At 51.4% G+C, this 17,526-nt stretch overlaps 1 protein-coding gene across 6 annotated transcripts in view; it reads left to right on the forward strand.

Annotated features, from left to right (window-relative positions):
* Positions 1 to 221: 221 nt before the first annotated feature.
* Positions 222 to 17,526, forward strand: part of ACSL6 (acyl-CoA synthetase long chain family member 6) — a 35,813-nt gene continuing 18,508 nt past the window's right edge. For 2 of the 6 annotated variants that reach the window (XM_032447416.1, XM_032447417.1), the window contains exons 1-4: positions 14,819 to 15,039; positions 16,190 to 16,304; positions 17,047 to 17,111; positions 17,330 to 17,431. In XM_032447416.1, the coding sequence (XP_032303307.1) occupies positions 14,845 to 15,039; positions 16,190 to 16,304; positions 17,047 to 17,111; positions 17,330 to 17,431 (477 nt within the window). In that variant the 5' untranslated portion in view covers positions 14,819 to 14,844. Of the gene's footprint in view, positions 442 to 540; positions 647 to 711; positions 809 to 8,639; positions 8,848 to 14,818; positions 15,040 to 16,189; positions 16,305 to 17,046; positions 17,112 to 17,329; positions 17,432 to 17,526 lie in introns of those variants that run through there. The other 4 variants (XM_015875591.2, XM_015875590.2, XM_032447418.1 and 1 more) reach the window with 4 other exon arrangements.

Below are 17,526 nucleotides of genomic sequence, written 5' to 3' on the forward strand. Positions count from 1 at the left end.
TGCTGGCGCAGCCGTTGTAGAGCTTTGTTCTGCAAAGCTCTTTTAGTTCCACGGAGCTCAGATTAATTTTCTACAACCAGCTTCGTTCAGGGAGAAATGAAATCGTTAAGAATATAAATCTGTTGGCTCCTCCCACCGCACCCCATGTTTTTGCCAACATACACGCTCCATCTCCTTTTGTTTGTAGCCATTTGCTGTATTTCTAAGGTTTTGATGTATCTCACAGCAATGCCTGTCTGTCTCCTGGCAGTTTTGATGGAGCTGCTGGTATTTCTGCTGGTCGAGGCTTTCGGCTACTGCGCTGGTCACTATTCAGAGGCAATTTCACGGACCAAAGGCGAAAATACCCATCGTTGAGGAATAAAGTTTCTCCTTTTAGTCCCTCCCCCGGTGCTCAGCGAGGAAGGGACCTGCGCACACTGCCGAGCAGCCTCTCCCGATGTAAGAAGGAGCCGGAGGGATGGCCAGGATGGGGAGAGGAGGAGGAGGAGGGATGCTAAAAATACCGCCCTATGCCGGGCAGCGCGCGGTGTCGGTGCGGGCCGGGTGCGCAGTGTGCGCGCCGCAGTGCGCGGCGGGAGCGGCCGCGCCGCAGGGATGCTCGCCCTGCTGCTGGGCTCCGCGGGCTCCGGCTGCCTGCTGCTGGGTGAGTGCCCGCCCCGCTACACCCCACGGCCCTCCCCGAACGCCGAGGGATGTGAGAGCGGGGCTGCGGGGGTCGCGGTGGCAGCGCGGCCCGGCCCGGCCGAAGCGAGCCGGGAACGGAGCATCCCGACCGTGGGAGCGGTTCCCCGGCCTCTCAGCACGGGTATTGCTATTTAATTACTTTCCGATTAAAACGGGGAAAACGCAATCGGATGGGAGCCGGTGCTGAATGTCACGGGTGATTATGGAGGTGAAAATTTGATATTCTGCTGCATGCATGCAGCTTGAGAGCACACAATGAGATGGTGCGGCAGCTCGAGAGAGGGCTGGAGGAACGGCTGGGTGTGTTACGTAATTTCTTTCAAATCATCCTGAGGCGTTACTCGGTCGGTCCATCTCCAGCAGCGTGTAAGGGCACTTTCTGCTTATTTGCAGTGGGTATGTGAAATAGGGCAGTGCGTGGGGATGCATGTGTGCTCGTGTGTCGTGCTGGGTGGGCAGGGCTGAACTGGGGTCCCGTTGTTTTGTGGACGGGTCGTGATGGTTCAAAGTGTGTCTGGACTAAAAAAACCCATGTGGGTCTGAAATAGGCGCTTCTCCATAAGATGTGTAAGGGTTTGGCCTTGAACTAGGTCCTTTGAATCTGAAGCATCTTCACTGCAGAAAGGCATGGCTCGGTGCCTGTGCTATTTCTCCCTTCATCCAACAACAGACTTCCAAGGAGAAGTACAAAGGGGAAATGATTTTTAAAGATGACAGCTTTGCATCATTAGCTAAATATTCTGCTGGGAAGTGTCAAGAATGGAAAACATGTTGTAATTATTTATGTGCATGTGTACTTGATGTTTCTGAATCTGAAAATGATGAAAAAGTAGGGAACTGAATATCACTGCTCTGCATTTTGTCTTTGGAAACATCCTGGTGGCTCACACTGAAGTCAGTGCCTTTGACTGCTTCAGTCAGCTTCTTCTGAACTGTAACAAAACTCACACAGTGCTAGTTTTGCCCAATGGGAATTCCAGGGGTGAATCAGTGAGCAGGAGTTGGCTCAGGGACCAGGCAAGTGTTTGTTACAGTGTTTTGGGCCCAGAGCCCCAGAGGCTGCTCTGAGCTCCATTACTGGATCCAAAGGTTTGCTTATGACAACAGCAGAGATGAACCAGTGGGGAATGACTCCCCGGGGCCCCATGTGCACACTGCACAACCAACCCTGTGATAGAATCATGGAACCATTGAGGTTGGAAAAGACATCTTAGATTCCCAAGTCCAACCCCATCCCACCATGCCCGCTGACCATATTCTCCCAGTGTCCCATCTCCTTATCCTGGAGCAACTCCAGGAATGGTGACTCCCCACTTCCAGGGCATCCTGTAAGTACCACCCTGCCACATCCACACATCTCTCTCTGCATGCCCTGCTACTCCCACGTGTCCATCCATCCAGGTGTGGCTCTGGCTTATGGCCTCCCTTAATTCCTCACCCATTTTATTTTGGTATGGATGGTGACTTCAGCCTGACCTTTCTCCCTGGGAGTCCTGTGCTGCCACTGCCCCTCACAGGCCCCAGGCTGCCCAAGGGAGATGGCTCTGTGCTCAGATCCTGTTCAGTCCAGTAGCCGTGTGCTTGTGGTTGCTGCTCTTGCATGTAGTCTTGGTCTTCTGGTGGCTTTGTCCCATTGGACTCAGTTCTGTGCAGCTGAGGGAACGTGGTAGCCATGCTGATGGATTTAACAAGATCCTGGTGTTCACCACGTGCCAATGTAGCACTCTTGTCGGGCTTATATGATTTTCTTTCATCCTTACAATGGGTTTGAGTCATTGAGGATCGGTCTGCAATGCTGACCTTGGTATAATAATGCTGTAGCCAAAGATGATCAGTTCCCAATGAGCAGACAAGCCCTGGGTGCTCTGGTAGATGCAGAGTGGGTGCCAATGGGCAGAGATTTGCACCTTGGGTTTGGTTGTGGCATTACAGCGTTACAGCTGAGTCCCTCACATGAAAACTCTGGAGAGGCTGCAAGGGATTCTTACAGCCCCATTTCCAAACCCACTTCTCACAGTGTGACACAGTGACAGCCTGAAGTTCAGGCCTCAGCACAGGGAACATTCCCTGCTGTGTGCTCTGTGTGGCATGAAGCAGATGCCCAGAGCTGGGCATGGAGCACTGACTGCTACAGAAGAGGCAGTGCCTGGGCTGTGCAGTGTGATTTAGTTGCTTTTATTCTCCAGCTCTATTACTTTTCCATTTAGATGATTGTTAGATCAAAAGGAAGGAGTAAATGTGTCCGCATTTCTCTGCTTGCTTGTGGGGAAAGGCAGCGCACGGCAGTTTTCTCTGCTGCTCTGGACTAATTTAGGCATCTATTTGATTTTTGTCTCCACTCTACTATGGATGTTATCATTTTTTCCAAGTAATGAAAAGAAGACAATTGGCAAACCACATTAACTGAATACCTGTGGGTGTAGGAAAGCTGACTTGGGAGCAAAGAAATACGATGTTACAGCAGTGAGGGTGTCACTGTTGGCTTTGTGTCACTGAGCCCTGCTGAGCATCACGGGGCTCAAACCTTTCCTCATTATAGCGTTTCTGTGAGAAATTTGTGTGAAAATTCAGCATTGCAGAATCATTCAGGTAGGAGAAGACCTCTCAGATCCCCACGCCCAGCTCACCATGCCCACTGACCACATACCCCAGTACCACATCCCATGTTCTGGAGCACCCCAAAGACAGTAACTGCCCACCCCTGGGCAGCTGTGCCAGCACCTGGCTGCTCTCTGGAGCAGACATTGCTCTGATACCCAACCTGATATCACCATGCAGCTGCAGCACCCGGCTGATTTGCAGGGAGCTGGGTCAGGTGTTGGGGATGCCAAGGGATGCTCCATTCCCATGGCCTTCTTCTTGGCTTTGCTCTTTCTTACCAGCAAGGAAGAAGAAAGGAGAGCATCTATTAATACAGATTTTATTTATAAGTGTTCCTTCCTTTGGCAATGGATCAATACAATTAGGTTTGTCCATAGCTGCTATTTATGTGCCTGTTATTTTGGCTGCTGTGCAAAGCCAAACCCTGCAGGTCTCTGGGTTGGGGTCTGGACTATCTCTGTCTATTTCTGCAGCTTGATGCAATGGATTGAGGTGTGCCAGAGAGGATGTGGCTTTAAAATACGAATGAACATGCTCAATTTTTTTTTTATCCCTAAAATCCACAGAACCCCATATTAACAGTGGGATTCCTCAGGTTCCTTCCTGAGCTTTCCTGCAGCTTGCTGTGATCCCAGCCTGGCTCCCACAGCTCTTATTTCCCAGTGTGCTGATTCAGGATCCTGGCAAATATTTTGGCACTGAGCACTGTTTCTGTGCAGCACGGCACAGGTAAATGTTTTGCTGGGCTCACATTGATTCCCATGGCGTGCCATCAGCGCTTGTTGATGACAAGTCATTTGCTGTATCAAAGCCTCCCTTCACCGTAAACATTGTCACAGAGACTTCAAGGTGACCCATGGCTGCTGAAGAGGCAGATGGAGAGGAGAAGAGGGAAGGCTGTGGATGATTTTGCTTCTCTTTGTGCTCTGTATATGGATAAAATTATTTGACCTTTGGATTTGAGGCTGTGATGGAAAATTCAGTGGTTGGTGCTGGGACAGGGGTAAGGCTCCAAGAAGAGCTCATGTTGTGTTGCACCTTGCCAGGTTAAATGCCTCCCCTGCAAGTCAGCAAGCTTTCATCTTGGGCAGCACACAACTTTCAACAACGTGGAAAGAAGATAAATCCAACCATCTTGTCCAAGCCCTTTTTCTTTGCGCCACAGGAAGTAAGGAAAAAAAGGCATCATTTGGTGGAAATTACCTTCTTCTTGGGAAAACCCCAACAAAAAGGAGAGAGGTTTTTACATCTTGTTCTGTGTGCAATGTGTTGCAAGAATGCAGCTCACATTTCCATTTGCTCAAGCGTGTGGCTGCTGTGGTGTAGATACAATCTCAGACAGGCCACACCACTAGGAAACAGTTTCCACTTCATTAATGCAAAATAATGCTGCAGAATCTGTATCAGATGGGTTGGTCTCTGTGAGGTCAAGGGGATGCAGTGGTACCTGGTTGCATCACCCAGCTCTTCTCCCATGGGGCGAGTTGTGCCATTTGGAATGTTGCATGAGCACAGTTCCTGTCCTGCAGGGTGCTGCAGGATACTGGGTGGCTTGGAAAAAAAAGATGGGCTGGGAAGGGTCTTTGGTCTGCTGCAGTCTGTGGAGTGCTGCTCATGTAAACCCATCTCATGGAGCCAAACCTTCAGGTCTGGACATGGCAGTGCTGTGATGCATTGACCCAGCACAGGGTGCCACCTCCGCTGGAGCTTTGCAGGAGTGGGACCTCCCAGCTCCAAGTGGAGTTTCTCTGTGCACACTTTCATTTTGGAAATGTGTCCTATAAGATTTTGCTGTGAAATCTGAGCTTCTATCCGGTTTATGACTAATCCATCAACTGCCTGTCTGCTGCCAGCGTGGCAGCTCAGCAGACACTTGTTTTCCCTGGTGCTTCCTTCCCAACCTCCCCAAGGCTGATGCCATTTGGGGCATCTCTGCCCTCATTTTGCTGGCTCCTAGGCTCAGGTCCCCTCCTCCAGACAGCTTTCTGCACATGATGGCTGATGTGGAGTGTAGATACAGTTGGGTGCAGAGAGCACCATGTCTCTCTGGGGTCTGTTGGTGGATGGAAAGCAGTGCAGCCTCCCTTACTCTGGGCTGGGCATTGGTTCATAGCCAAGCAGTGTTCAAGTGGCCTTTGCTCCCCCCCCCCCCACCGCCATCGAGCATCAGGGGCTGGGATATCCCCATGCATGAGCTGCAGCAGCTCAGGCTGTGCCAACCCTTGTGGGCTGAGATGGTGCCGGGGGGGCAGAGAGTAGCATCAGTGGCAGGGGAGGATGTGCTGGGATCTCATATGGCAAGGGCTGGAGATCCCCATGGGCTGCAGAGCAGCAATCTCCACCTCCCGTTTGCAGATCCTTAATATCAACTCCACAAACAACACGGGCACCGCTTCCTCTAAGTGAGGGGCGAGGGCACGCAGCACTAACATGGCTGGACAAATGGGAACAAACAACAAACGTGGTGTGGTTTGGGACCGGAGCTGCGGCGGTGTCGCGTGTGGCTGCTAGGTGGCACCACCGCGGCAATGCCAGCTGATGTCACCAACCTCTTCAGCGCCCTCCTCTCCCAGGCGTAAAACGTGGAAAGAACATTACGGACCGTTATTAATGATGGACAAATATATCCGGTTGCCTTCTGAGTGTGTTTCAGCCAGTACGTCCCGTGCGGCTCAGGTTTAGGTAAATCCGTGATTTGTAACTCTAGAGGGGCAAACACGGAGTTATTTTAGTGCTGCAGCGTGGTCAGATGGCTCCTGCCAGCTGCTTGCAAAAGGTTGCCCGCATCACACCAGCAACCTGATGGATCTCAGAACTTCGCAAGGCGATTCCCAGCCCTCCACAACCCGTTGGTGAGCGGCTCCCCGCGGGTTTATGAAATAATTCTATTCCTGGCTCAGCTGTGCAGACGGGGTCAGAGGCCGGACGGGGACACCCCGGGCACCCCGCTGAGCGCTGCGTCCCCGCCTCGAAGGGATCGTTGTGCCCGCCCAGCTCCTCCTGGGCTCCGCTCGGGGCCAAGCAAATCCTTTCAGCTGAGAGGCTGCCGAGGGTGGTGTGATGCGGTGACCCGGCAGCAACAATTCAGCCCTGTGTTTCCTTTGGGAAAAGGCATTTACATATCCTCTGTTCGCTTTATTTGGTTAAACACATTTGAAAAGGCAAAAAACCATTGAGAGGGAGGAATGGACTGGGGCCCTCCCCTGCTTTAACTCTTTGGAGGGCTGGTCTGGGCTTGCCAGAGGGAGGAGGGTAAGGAACAGCAAAGTCTTAGAGACATGTCTCAAAATACCCCGAGCAGAGGCTCTGAGAACTGCTTTTGCAACAGGAAAGAGGAAGGGGATGGGGAAAAACCACGAGGACGGAGACAGCAGAAAAGCACCACGTGAGCTGAACTGAGGGTTTGGTGATGTGCACTGAGAGAGCACAGAACTCAGCGCAGGCAGGAATGCCTTCATGTGGCTTGGAAATATACATGAAAATACATGAGCTTGGATAAAACAAGTTGCACTCATATTGGGAACGCAAACATGGGGCACGCAGCAGAGTGCAGAAGTCAAACAGAACTGACTGGTAATGAAACCATGGATAGCTCAACTGCTGCTTAATTTAAAGGAAAAACCAAAAACAGAAAACCTCAAAGCTGAAAAAAACAGCTAAATTAAATCTACAGCAAAGACCCTGGCACGTAAACCAAATGGTTTACATTCAAACAGCACCATTGTGTGCTATTACTATCAGAAGAAAAGAAACAGTTTCAATGAAGTGAGCACATCCCAAATGACAGCCTGGCCATGGAGCTCTCAAAACCCTCTGCTGCAGTGATGCCCACACGCCTGTGTCCCCAGCGCCTGGCAGGATCTGTGCTGTGCCCAGCTGCAATGTGGGGACTGAGCTTTGGGACTCCCAGGGGTGTGGGGAGACAGCAGCTGGGAGATGCATCCATTGGTGTGAGGGAACTGAGGGCTGGAGGAGGAGGAGAGAGAAGCTCTGTGCTGGTGGCCTTGTGTCAGCATCCCTAAAGACTGAATTAATCCTCTGTTCATACAGTGCATTTCCTTCCTGCTGCTCTTTGTTACTGGTCAGAAATATGGAGTGCATAATTAATGACCAAAGGCCATAGGAAGGAACGAGGGACTGCTGAACAGTGAAACATAGGGGTGAAGTTCCCCCATCTCTTACATCACTTTCATTCTTTTAATCAGTGCCTGTTTTCTGCACTTCTATGGGGGAACCCAGGGGCCTTTCTGGCAGTTTTCTGCTCCATCCCTGGGCTGCAGGAACATCTGGCAGACAAAGCTCAGTTCTTGTGAGGATATCCTCATTGCATCATAGTGCTGTGTAAGATGGAGGAGCGGGGGCTGCACCCAGCTGTGGTTTCCTGGTGTGCAGCCTGGGTTGGCTGCTCCCCCATCTCAGCGTTCTCCTGGCTGTGACCACCACTTTGTTCAGAACTCAGCCTTCATCTGTGTTTCTCATTCATTCTGATAACGTATCAAAGCACAGAGGGATTCAATTGGTTTCTATCTCCTACAGCACTTGTATTTCACATTGTGCTCAGCTGTGAGCTCTGTAAGCACTTGGACTCTTTCCCCAGAGCCTTCCAACACAAACCCAGCTATGGTGCATTCCTGGAGCTGTGCACACACCTGAATTACACTGCTCTGCCTGCTGCAGCTCCGGAGCACACAGAGCAAAGGGTGGGCAGTGCTGTGCCTCCCACTGAAGGACACTGATTTACACCAGGAGGTCACTTAGTCTGGCACTCCCTGGTGATATTATAAACTGGGTGTAATTGCAGAACAGCCACAGATTGACCCAATGAGGAATGTTTGATGAGGTTGCCTGGAAAGCCATTAAATATCTGTGCCCAGCAGTGATGACCTGGGAGGTTCTTTGAGAACTTTATTGAGAGTGATGATAGTGAGTGGTGAAGGTTTTGTTGCTATCACTGTAGATGAACAGAAGTTAATTTACAATTTCAGTTGCTGTATTTATTTGGCTTTGTTTTTATTAGCAACATAAGGGTGGTATTGGCCACAGTTCTCTCCTCTTGCTCTTTTATTGATTCAGGTGCTTTACATCTATTCTGCTCAGGCTCTGAAGCTGTTAAATTAGCAGCCCAGGGTTGCCAGTGTGAGTTCCTTGATTATCAGAAGCCTCATTTTATCTTAGTGTTTTCTTAGGGGAAAAAATACCCCTCAAATTAAATAAATAAAAAAAAAAAAGAAAAAAAAAGAGAGAGAGAAAAAAGGATGCTGCTTTTCGCTTTAAATCTGAGCAGTGGCCCGAAGGCTCTGCAGCTTTGTCCCCGGACGCCTCGCCTGGTTTCTGCTGGGAGCTGCAGCCCTACGGAGCCCCAAGGGTTACAGCGGGCAGCCCCGCGCTAATACAGCCTAAGCTGATATTAGCCAAGCTTAACTTCTTTCGGCAGTTTGCAGATGGGAAGGGGGTGGGACGTCCTGCAGTCAGCAGTTCTCCGCGAACCCGTGAACGCGGGCGCCGGCGGCGGAGCCGACCATGAGCTGAGCGCGTGGGGCGGACGGACAGACGGCTGCGGTGAGTGCTGGGTGCTGGGTGCCGGTGTTGCGGTGCGGTCCCCACGGCACGGCTGGCGGTGGGGCTGCGGGGTGTTGAGCAAAGCAAAGCGGAATCAGGGGCTGCAGCACGGCGGGCTCTGCTACTGGAGGTCTCAGCCACGCTTAGGGCAGAGCCCGGTGGTACAGCCAACAGGATGGGGATGGACACAAGTAGCAGAAAGTGCATGTGGGATTTGCAGTTTTCTGTTTGGATGTTTGTGGGTTTTTCTTTTTTTGTTGTTTGGGTTTTTTTTCAGCTGTCTCTAAGCTCTAAGGGGGGGGTAAAGCTGCAGCCCTGGCTCTGGCTGAAGCCCCGCGCAGGCTGGGAGCTGCAGAGTAGTGGTGGTCCCCCAGCCCTCGGGTGCTGCGCTGCCTGCCGAGGACAATGTCGGGGTGCAAAGGCAGCACTGCTCCATGGGGCTGTCTGCAGAGCTCAGCCGAACCACCTGGCTGGGCTTTGCTCCCCAAGGTCCCATGTGGGAGTCACGGCTCACTCCCGGCAGCAGGAGCTCTGCAGAGAGCAGGGAACTCGTGTCGCTGTGGCTGAGACCCTGCGGGTTGGCAGGCTTTGTGTACGTGGTGTTTCACCATCCTGTGGTGAGGTGATGAGCTTTTCGTGATGGATCATAGAATGGCCTGGGCTGAAAAGGACCACAAAGATCATCTGGTTTCAACCCCCTGCTGTGTGCAGGGTTGCAAACCACCAGACCAGGCAGCCCAGAGCCACATCCAGCCTGGCCTTGAATGCCTGCAGGGATGGGGCATCCACAGCCTCCTTGGGCAACATGTTGGATGTTGCTGTCTGTCCTGCTGCAGGGAGAGTGGCAGGGACCTCTTGGGCAGGTGACAACGTGTGCTATGCCAGAGCTCTATAGGGATCTGACTGGAAAGCTTGAACAGTGTATGTGATCAACAACTAAACACTGTGTGTGCCCTTTATTTGTGTTAAAGCCTGACAATGTGTGGATTGCAAACGTTGGTTAGGCTGCATGCTGGAGGTTAAGCACAAAATGTGGAAACCCCAACTGTGGGCATGAAACGCTGCATTCTGTGGACACATGGTGTGGTTTCTTGCTTGCTCTGTCGCTTTGCTGTGTGCCTGTTCCACCCTCCCAGTGATGGAGACAGGATGGAGGTGCAAGGAGGTTGCTGTCAGGAGCCCTCGCTTGTTTTGGAGGATTATGGCATGGTGGGCTGGTGCTGGGCATTGTTGGGTGTGCAGCCCAAACATGTGGTACAAGAGAGCAACCTAAAGTGGCGTTCCTTTAACGTGAGATCCTCATGCACAGGAACAGTGTGGAAATAATGTCGGGCTCTGGCTGGTTGCAGGCAGTGTTGTGTCGGTGGTGACCGCAGGCAGTTGGCATGGGGCCTGGCAGGATGCAGCAGCTCTGTGCAGCAAACGTGCCGTGCCATGTTGCGCCACACCATGTTGTGCCGTGCTCACCTCTCCTGCCCTCTCCACCCACATGGGAGAAAGGAGCCACTTTCCTCCAGGTCTTTTGGCACACGCCTTGCATCTTCCTTAACCCTTGCTTTTTGGCCCCCTCCTCCACTGCAGAGCTGCCAAATGAGCTCTGAGATGTCTAAAGTTGCCTGCAGCTGCAGGTTTGTTTTGGGATAAGCCTGGACTGGGTTCTTGCATTTGCATTGCACGTGCTCAGCGCAGGATGAAACCTGCTTGCTTGAGAGCTGCCCTGGGGGCCCCTCACCACTCCCCATCTGTGTGGACCGGGTCCTTCAGAAAGCTCTGCAACTTGCAGGGCACTTGATTAGTAATTAACCTGATCTAATTATAGCTGGCTTACTGCGAGGGTTACAACTGTATTTATAATAGCTGGATCATGACACGACTGTTACTTTTTTAAGCTGCCATTTTCGGTGCCATTTCCCAGTGGCAGCCACGACACCATCTTTGTGGCCATGCATTTGGCACAGTCCTGATCCAGCTTCCATGGAGCAATTAAAGATGTGCTCTTCATTATAAATGTACCAGAGTGATGAGGTAGGAATTAGTGAGGGCAGCCAGCCCACAGGTGGGTATGGGTGCTGTGAGGGCCTTTCCAACATGAGCCACAGCACCATGTACTATAGGGAACAACCAACCATCAGTGCCATTGGTGACAGGGTTGAGGATGCTTCAGCAGGGACGTGAGCATTAGCATCACTGTGCCTTGGGAAAACTATGGGCTCGCAGATGAGAGCTGCAAACCATCGAGCTTTCCTCTTTTGGTAGGATCCTTAAAACACTTTTAGGGCATCCCAACACTTCCTTACCCAGAGGAGAGGCAGATGGGGACCAGCACTCGGCCTCAGCTCTCATGCACGCTGCATCCCAGTGTTGTAGAGCATCACCACACTGCATGTGGTGCCTGGAGGACTTTTAGGCCACTTCCATTGGTGAGCTGTAACTGAGCAAGGTGGGGAGTGGGGGGCGAAGCCTCCTGGGGAGGGGGTTTGGTATGGGAAGCAAACAGGTGACATGGATGCTGGGGGTCGAGGCCGTGAGCAATGGCACTGCTGGCACGGCTGCTGGGTAATTCATTGAATCATTTCTCTCGGCACACGATGTGCTGCAGATATTTTAGATGCTCTAAATACCTCTATTTGCACCGTGATGATTGCATTCCCTCTGTAAAATCAGCCTGTCAGCACACTGAGCTCTCCGTTAGCATTTTTTCCCATTTTAGCGGATGCTTGCAAAGAGCTTGTGTCTTGCAAATGCGTTTGTTTCTTTGCAAATGCATTTCTCGGCAGCAGGAGGCCGGGGCCGATCCTCGGCGTTGCCTGGAGATCCACATCCTTTGTCTGCGCCTTCCCCTGGCACAGCCGCCGTCCCCAGCAGATGAGAGGTTGTGCGGGGGGAGCGGAGCTGCTCTGCACCCCGTGTTGGTGAGGGGTTCCATTGGGAACGCAGAGCGGGAGCAGGATGTTGGGGTTGGATATTAGGAATAAATTCTCATTTGAAAGAGCAGTCAACACTGGCACAGCTGCCCAGGAGTCAGGAGGCACCGACCTGGGGATGTTCCAGAGCCCGGGGGATGTGGTCAGTGGGCAGGGTGGGCTGGGCTGGGGTTGGGGATCTGAGAGGTATTTTCCAGCCTGAATGGTTCTGTGGTTCTGCATGTTTATCTGTTTGTGTGTGTGTGTGTATATATATATATATATATATATATATATATATATATATATATATATACACGTGTGCCCTGGCTGCAGTGCCCCTCTATAGCAGGTTGCTGCGGGCTGGCCAGGAGGAACAACATGAGGGTGGCACAGGGACAGTGCCATAGTCCCACCCAGGTGCAGAGTCCCCTCCAGCACTAGACCCATTCGGGTTAAAGAGGCTTAGTACCAGAGAAACCCCGTTCCTTAATAGTCCTTCTGGCGGGCAGCCAGCTGAGCAGATTGACCGTGTCTGCTTCCCAAAGGGAGGGGAGAAGGACATTTTTCATCAGTAGAAAATGGCAACCTGCTTCCCTTCCATTGCCTGCTTGCTGGGTGCTGCTGCAGTGCCCTGTGGAGGTGCCGAAGCCTGGCCAGCACTCAGCCCCTCTCCTGCTCCATCCATCAGCAGTGCACAGAGCTGCCCAGAGCAAATCTGAGCCCAGAAGTGGTCCCCTCTCTTTCCTTATGCTGTCTGAGTCTCAGCATAATAATCCAAAATGAACTGATTATTTCTTATCTCTTCTGAATTATGACTCACTGAGCTGTAATGCAACCACACTCAGTGAGGACTAATGCTTTTGAAATCGTTGTGATTTGGTCCTGCAAAGGATTAAGTGTAACTGATTGTGTTTTATATGCTGTGGCACATGAGAGTCAGTTATCTCACTCACAGGTGGTAAAATAAAGCACATGCAAGAGTTTGTGGTGAGGCCTGGTGAGTAGGGAGTGCCTTGTGATGAGGACAGTCCACAGAATCAAAGCAGTGATGCAGCATGTGGATGCAAAGTGACTGATCTATCTGAGGGATGTTGCTTGGGAAAGGCTTACAGTGAAGCAGGCACCCGCAGGAGCAAGAGCAGGAGAAGTTTAGGGGAGTTTTAAATAGCTTTAGCCTTGTGCTGGCTGATAACCCTGATAATTAGTTACAGCTGATGGAGCACAGAGAGCCCTGTGTGCTCATCTCTTGTGCTGCTCCACTGAGTGAAGTGCTCTGCCCCCTGGGCTGGGATGTGCTGGGAGCTGTGGGCATGATGCTGGTTGCTGGATGGGAGAGCTGACCCAGGGACCAAGCTGTTTGTTTTTAGTGTTACTGTTATTTCTTTCTTGATCTAGAGGAGAAATATAGGAGGAATAATAGAGGAAGTGAACCCACCCTGCAGCATGGGGTACTGTGGCAGCACAGCTCCTCCCAGACACTCTGTGCTCTTCTCCCAGCTCTGCCCTGTGCAGTTCACCTGCCCTGAACAGATCCCGATGGGCTCATAAGGGTGCAAGGTCAAGGCATAGTGGTGCAAATCAAGGCTGGGGTCGAGCATCACCCTTTTGCCTGTATCATCCCTGCACTCATACCATGCTGCTTCCCCATTCCCTCCAGTGAGCAGAGCTCAAAGCTCAGGAGAAAATTGCACTGTGGGTGAGCAGTGCTGCCAAGGACCATCCCAGCCACTCCTGGAGGGGAGCAAGGGTGGCTGTGGGATGCTGGGCAAAGAATAGGGCTGGGGCTGCTGTTAGCCCCATGATGGGTGAGGTCAGCTGTTTGCTGTGTCTTTTTGCTCAATTAAATTCTCCCCCGAGCCTGGTGCAGGAGGGCCCGTTTGCAGACTGGCTTGTGTCCTCTGCATGAATATGGGAAAGGGCTGTGAGGGGGGATGGTCCTGACCCACAGTGTGCCCCAGACGCTGTTCTCAGGAGGAAGAAAGCTGGTTTGTGCTCAGGTCAGTGGTGCTATTGTGTGGGGAGCCCTGGCTGGGGGAAGCCCCTGCATTCATCTCTCCTGGCTCTGCGTGCTGGAACACAACCAGAGAGCAAAGGCAAGAGGCTGCCCAGCTCCTGCTGCAGAAAAAAAATATCTTCACAATCTTGCCTGCTTGTAAGATCACAAATAGCTCCGTGGGGCTTAATAGGAAACCCTAACTGTTTGGAACCCTCACTCTGCAGCATCTGTTTGGCTCGTCTTCTGCAGGGCTGGCAGTTGCTGCAGGCTCCCTGGCAGGGCACTGATACAGGGACCTATCTGTAAGCACACGTTATTTAAAATGCATCGTATATGCTCAGCACCCAAATGCAGTCCCCTGAGCACAGCCTCAACCAGCAACCCAGCAGCAGGGAGCTGGTGTGCCCATTGTAAAGCCATGGGGTACAAAGGTGGGGGGCTGGGACTGCCTTGCTGTGCTGTAAGCTGTGTCCCTGAGGTGTGGTCCCATCCCAGGGGCCTGGGTGGTGCTGGGTGGGCCCTGCAGTGCCTGTGTCTGATACCCTCTGTGCCTTATCCCCAACCAGCACTCCCAGGTTGTTGTTCCAGGAAACTTTGAAGTGATGCCCTGAAACTCCCTTTGGCTCAAACCACCTATAATTTTAGCCTGATATAAACCATAAGGAACTCTTAAGTTGGCACAAACAAGGAGAGTGGTGTTGTAGAGCATGTCTGCGTAGCGTGCCACTCTGTGGGCTGGTGGCTGGAGCAGGTGCTGCGTGGCCTGATCCTACCATTCCATAGGATGCTGCAACCTGTTCAGATCATAGCTGGGGTCCAGGGCTCATCTCAGCTTGGAGCAAATAAATCTTACCATGAGTTTGGCAGCCGCACCATCAAACATATGTTCGGATGTCCCTTAGATGTGAGCTGCCTGCTCCCACTTACTGTTGTGGGGATGCTGCCTCCTCTCTCATCCCTTTTCCACGGATGCTGCTCTCAAATGAAGGATCTTTAGGCCAGCTCCCCCGCAGGGCTGCAGAGCACTACATTCCTGATGGCTGAGGAGTCTCTCCTTTGGCTCTTACAGAACTCACTGTGTCACTCGTGGAGAAGATGCAAGCTCAGGAAATCCTGCGGAGCCTGCGGCTCCCTGAGTTCGATGACCTCAGCCAGTTCTTCCGCAACCTGCCTGCCACTGCACTGGTGGGCATCGGTGCCTTCGCTGCTGTTGTCGCCTACTGGTTTGCCAGTCGGCCCAAGGCTGTGAAGCCGCCCTGTGATCTGCGCATGCAGTCGGAGGAGGTCGAGGTGAGGTTGGGTTGGCACTGGAGATCACCACGTACCCTGGGAGGGGCTTCATTCTCCTCCCGGAGATCACAGAATGGCTGAGTTGGAAGGGACTTTAAAGGTCATGGAATGGTGGGGTTGGTTTATTCACCCTTTTTGTAAAGTGGAAACCTAGAACCCAGCCCATTAATTTATTCTTTTATTATTTTAATGCCATTTTGATTTTACCTTTGCCTAGGTACCAAAGCATTGAGAATTACAGCAGCAGGTATTACATGAATGTTTTACATTGCAAGGCAACCACCCATCCCCATGAGAGCTTTAAGACCTCTCCTCTTGCTCGTGTTGGTTACTGAGTTGTGGCTGCAGCAGGCTTCTTAATAAGGAGCAGAAATATACCCAAATCCAACTTGTGAGGAGTAATTAACGTTCGTGCTATTAAGAGGCCTTAAAGTTTAATGAAAGTGCTGTATCAAGGATGAGAAACATTTCTGAAAATTGTTTCAATTTGAGTTATATCTGAAACACTGACAATCTGAAACCTTTTCCTGTGCCCACACAAAATATTCTTGTCTTCAGTGCCAACAGCTTTTTAAAATTCTGGGAGGGGAATGCAGGTTTTGACATGTGAGTGGGGCTTTACTGAGCATTCCTGCTGACTGCTGGCACTGTTTGTGTTGCTCCCTCCAACCCAATACCACTGGTACGGTGTAGCTGCACCCGTAGGAGCTGATAGAGATGGTGGCATCTGTTTGTCCCTCCTGTCCCACCTCTGGGAGCCATTAGGAGCCCCTTGCTATTTTCTCCCTCCTTATCTGGCTGGCTGTGGTGTCAGCCCCAGCTTTATCTTCCAGCCCTTATCTCCTGATGGGCTGAGCCTGGAGCCTGTCCTCACTTTGGTCTGGGTGTCCTTGAGGAGGTGTCCTGGGGCCCAGCAGAACCTGGAGCTGTCACTCCACTGGTTGTCCCCACTTCATTGTCCCCACCAGCCCAATATCTCATCTCACCCAGCATCAGTTGAGCCAACAGTTTTTTTCCTCCCGTGCTATCTACAGGTTTAGAACTCGGATCTCTTTGGGAAATATCAGCCCCTTCCTCCAGCAATGAGCAGGGTCGAGTGCTCATCTCTGGGCTGTGGTTTCCCATTGCCATATTGTGTTGTGTCACACAGGGCCTGGATGGGGCACGCCGCTCAGTGATTGGGGACAGCCCACAGCTGCTGACGCATTACTATGACGATGCCAGGACCATGTATGAGGTTTTCCGGAGGGGTTTCAGCATCTCTGGTGAGAACGTGGTGATGGGAAGAGTGGAGAGACCCAAAGAGATGCCAAAGTTTCGGTCACCAAAAGATCTTAATAGGTCAAAAACGTGGAAGGCCAAGAAGTCTTTTAAAACCTAAGTAGTATAGGAAGGTGGGAGGCCAAGAGTGGTGCAGGCCAATGGTTGAATGCCAAGGAGTTGGAGCCTGCAAGGCTGGGGTGGCCAAAAGGGTGCCCTGGGGTCTGGATGCATTTTTACTCCTCCCTGCTCAGAATTAACCAGAACAGCTTTAACATCTCTTTTACTGATAACTGAATAACTGACTTACAAGTCGTCATTAGGGAGTTGTAATTAAGGTTACCATTAGCACTGTGCATTATTTTGTGTTTAATGCCATTGAATTTCACAGTGAAGTCTCTTGGTACCGTGAGGCCTTTTTGCTGCCATGGGTAGACAACTTAATGCCCTGAATTCTGCAGCATCAGTGATGCTCATCATGCATAATTCACTTCTAGAACACTTCTGAATATATTAAATGAGGCTGATCTAAGTGTAAATCTGCAGATTCCAATAGAGTTACCTCTCTGCTGCAGAAGCTGGTATTTATTTCTGCCTGTTGCTGCTCTCTATCAGTTATCCATCCAATGTACACCTTATCACAGGGCAGGGGGCTGTGCCAAAAGCTCTCAGGGTGCATCCCCACAGCCCCAGGCATCAGTTTCCAGCACTTCCCCTAACCATACTTTCTCTGCTTCTGTATTCCAGAAAATGGCCCCTGCCTGGGCTTCAGGAAGCCCAAGCAGCCCTACCAGTGGCTGTCATACAAAGAGGTGAGCTGGAGCTGAACCCCTCGTGGAGCTCATCTCCCTTCTCCCAGTGCTCTCACTATTCCTCAAATGAAAGAGCATCCTAAGCTAGAGATAATGCAAAAAAGTGGTTTTTTTGCATAGCTGGTGCAATAATCTGAGAGCCTCCCTGCATAGTGAAGTCTTATTGCTGCTGCTGCTCTTATTCCTCTCTGATGTGCTTTTTTCTCTCCAACTTGCAGGTGGCAGAAAGAGCAGAAGCTCTGGGCTCGGGGCTGCTGCAGCAGGGCTGCAAGCCATCCACAGAGCAGTTCATCGGGGTCTTTGCCCAAAACCGCCCAGAGGTGAGGTTTGTTTTAACTAGGTGATGTCTCACTTAATGTACCCAACTTGTGAGATTGCTTTGTTTTCAAGTGTGTTAAAACCTCTCCCACCATTC

Source organism: Coturnix japonica, chromosome 13 (assembly GCF_001577835.2).
Source record: "Coturnix japonica isolate 7356 chromosome 13, Coturnix japonica 2.1, whole genome shotgun sequence".
Lineage (NCBI taxonomy): Eukaryota > Metazoa > Chordata > Aves > Galliformes > Phasianidae > Coturnix > Coturnix japonica.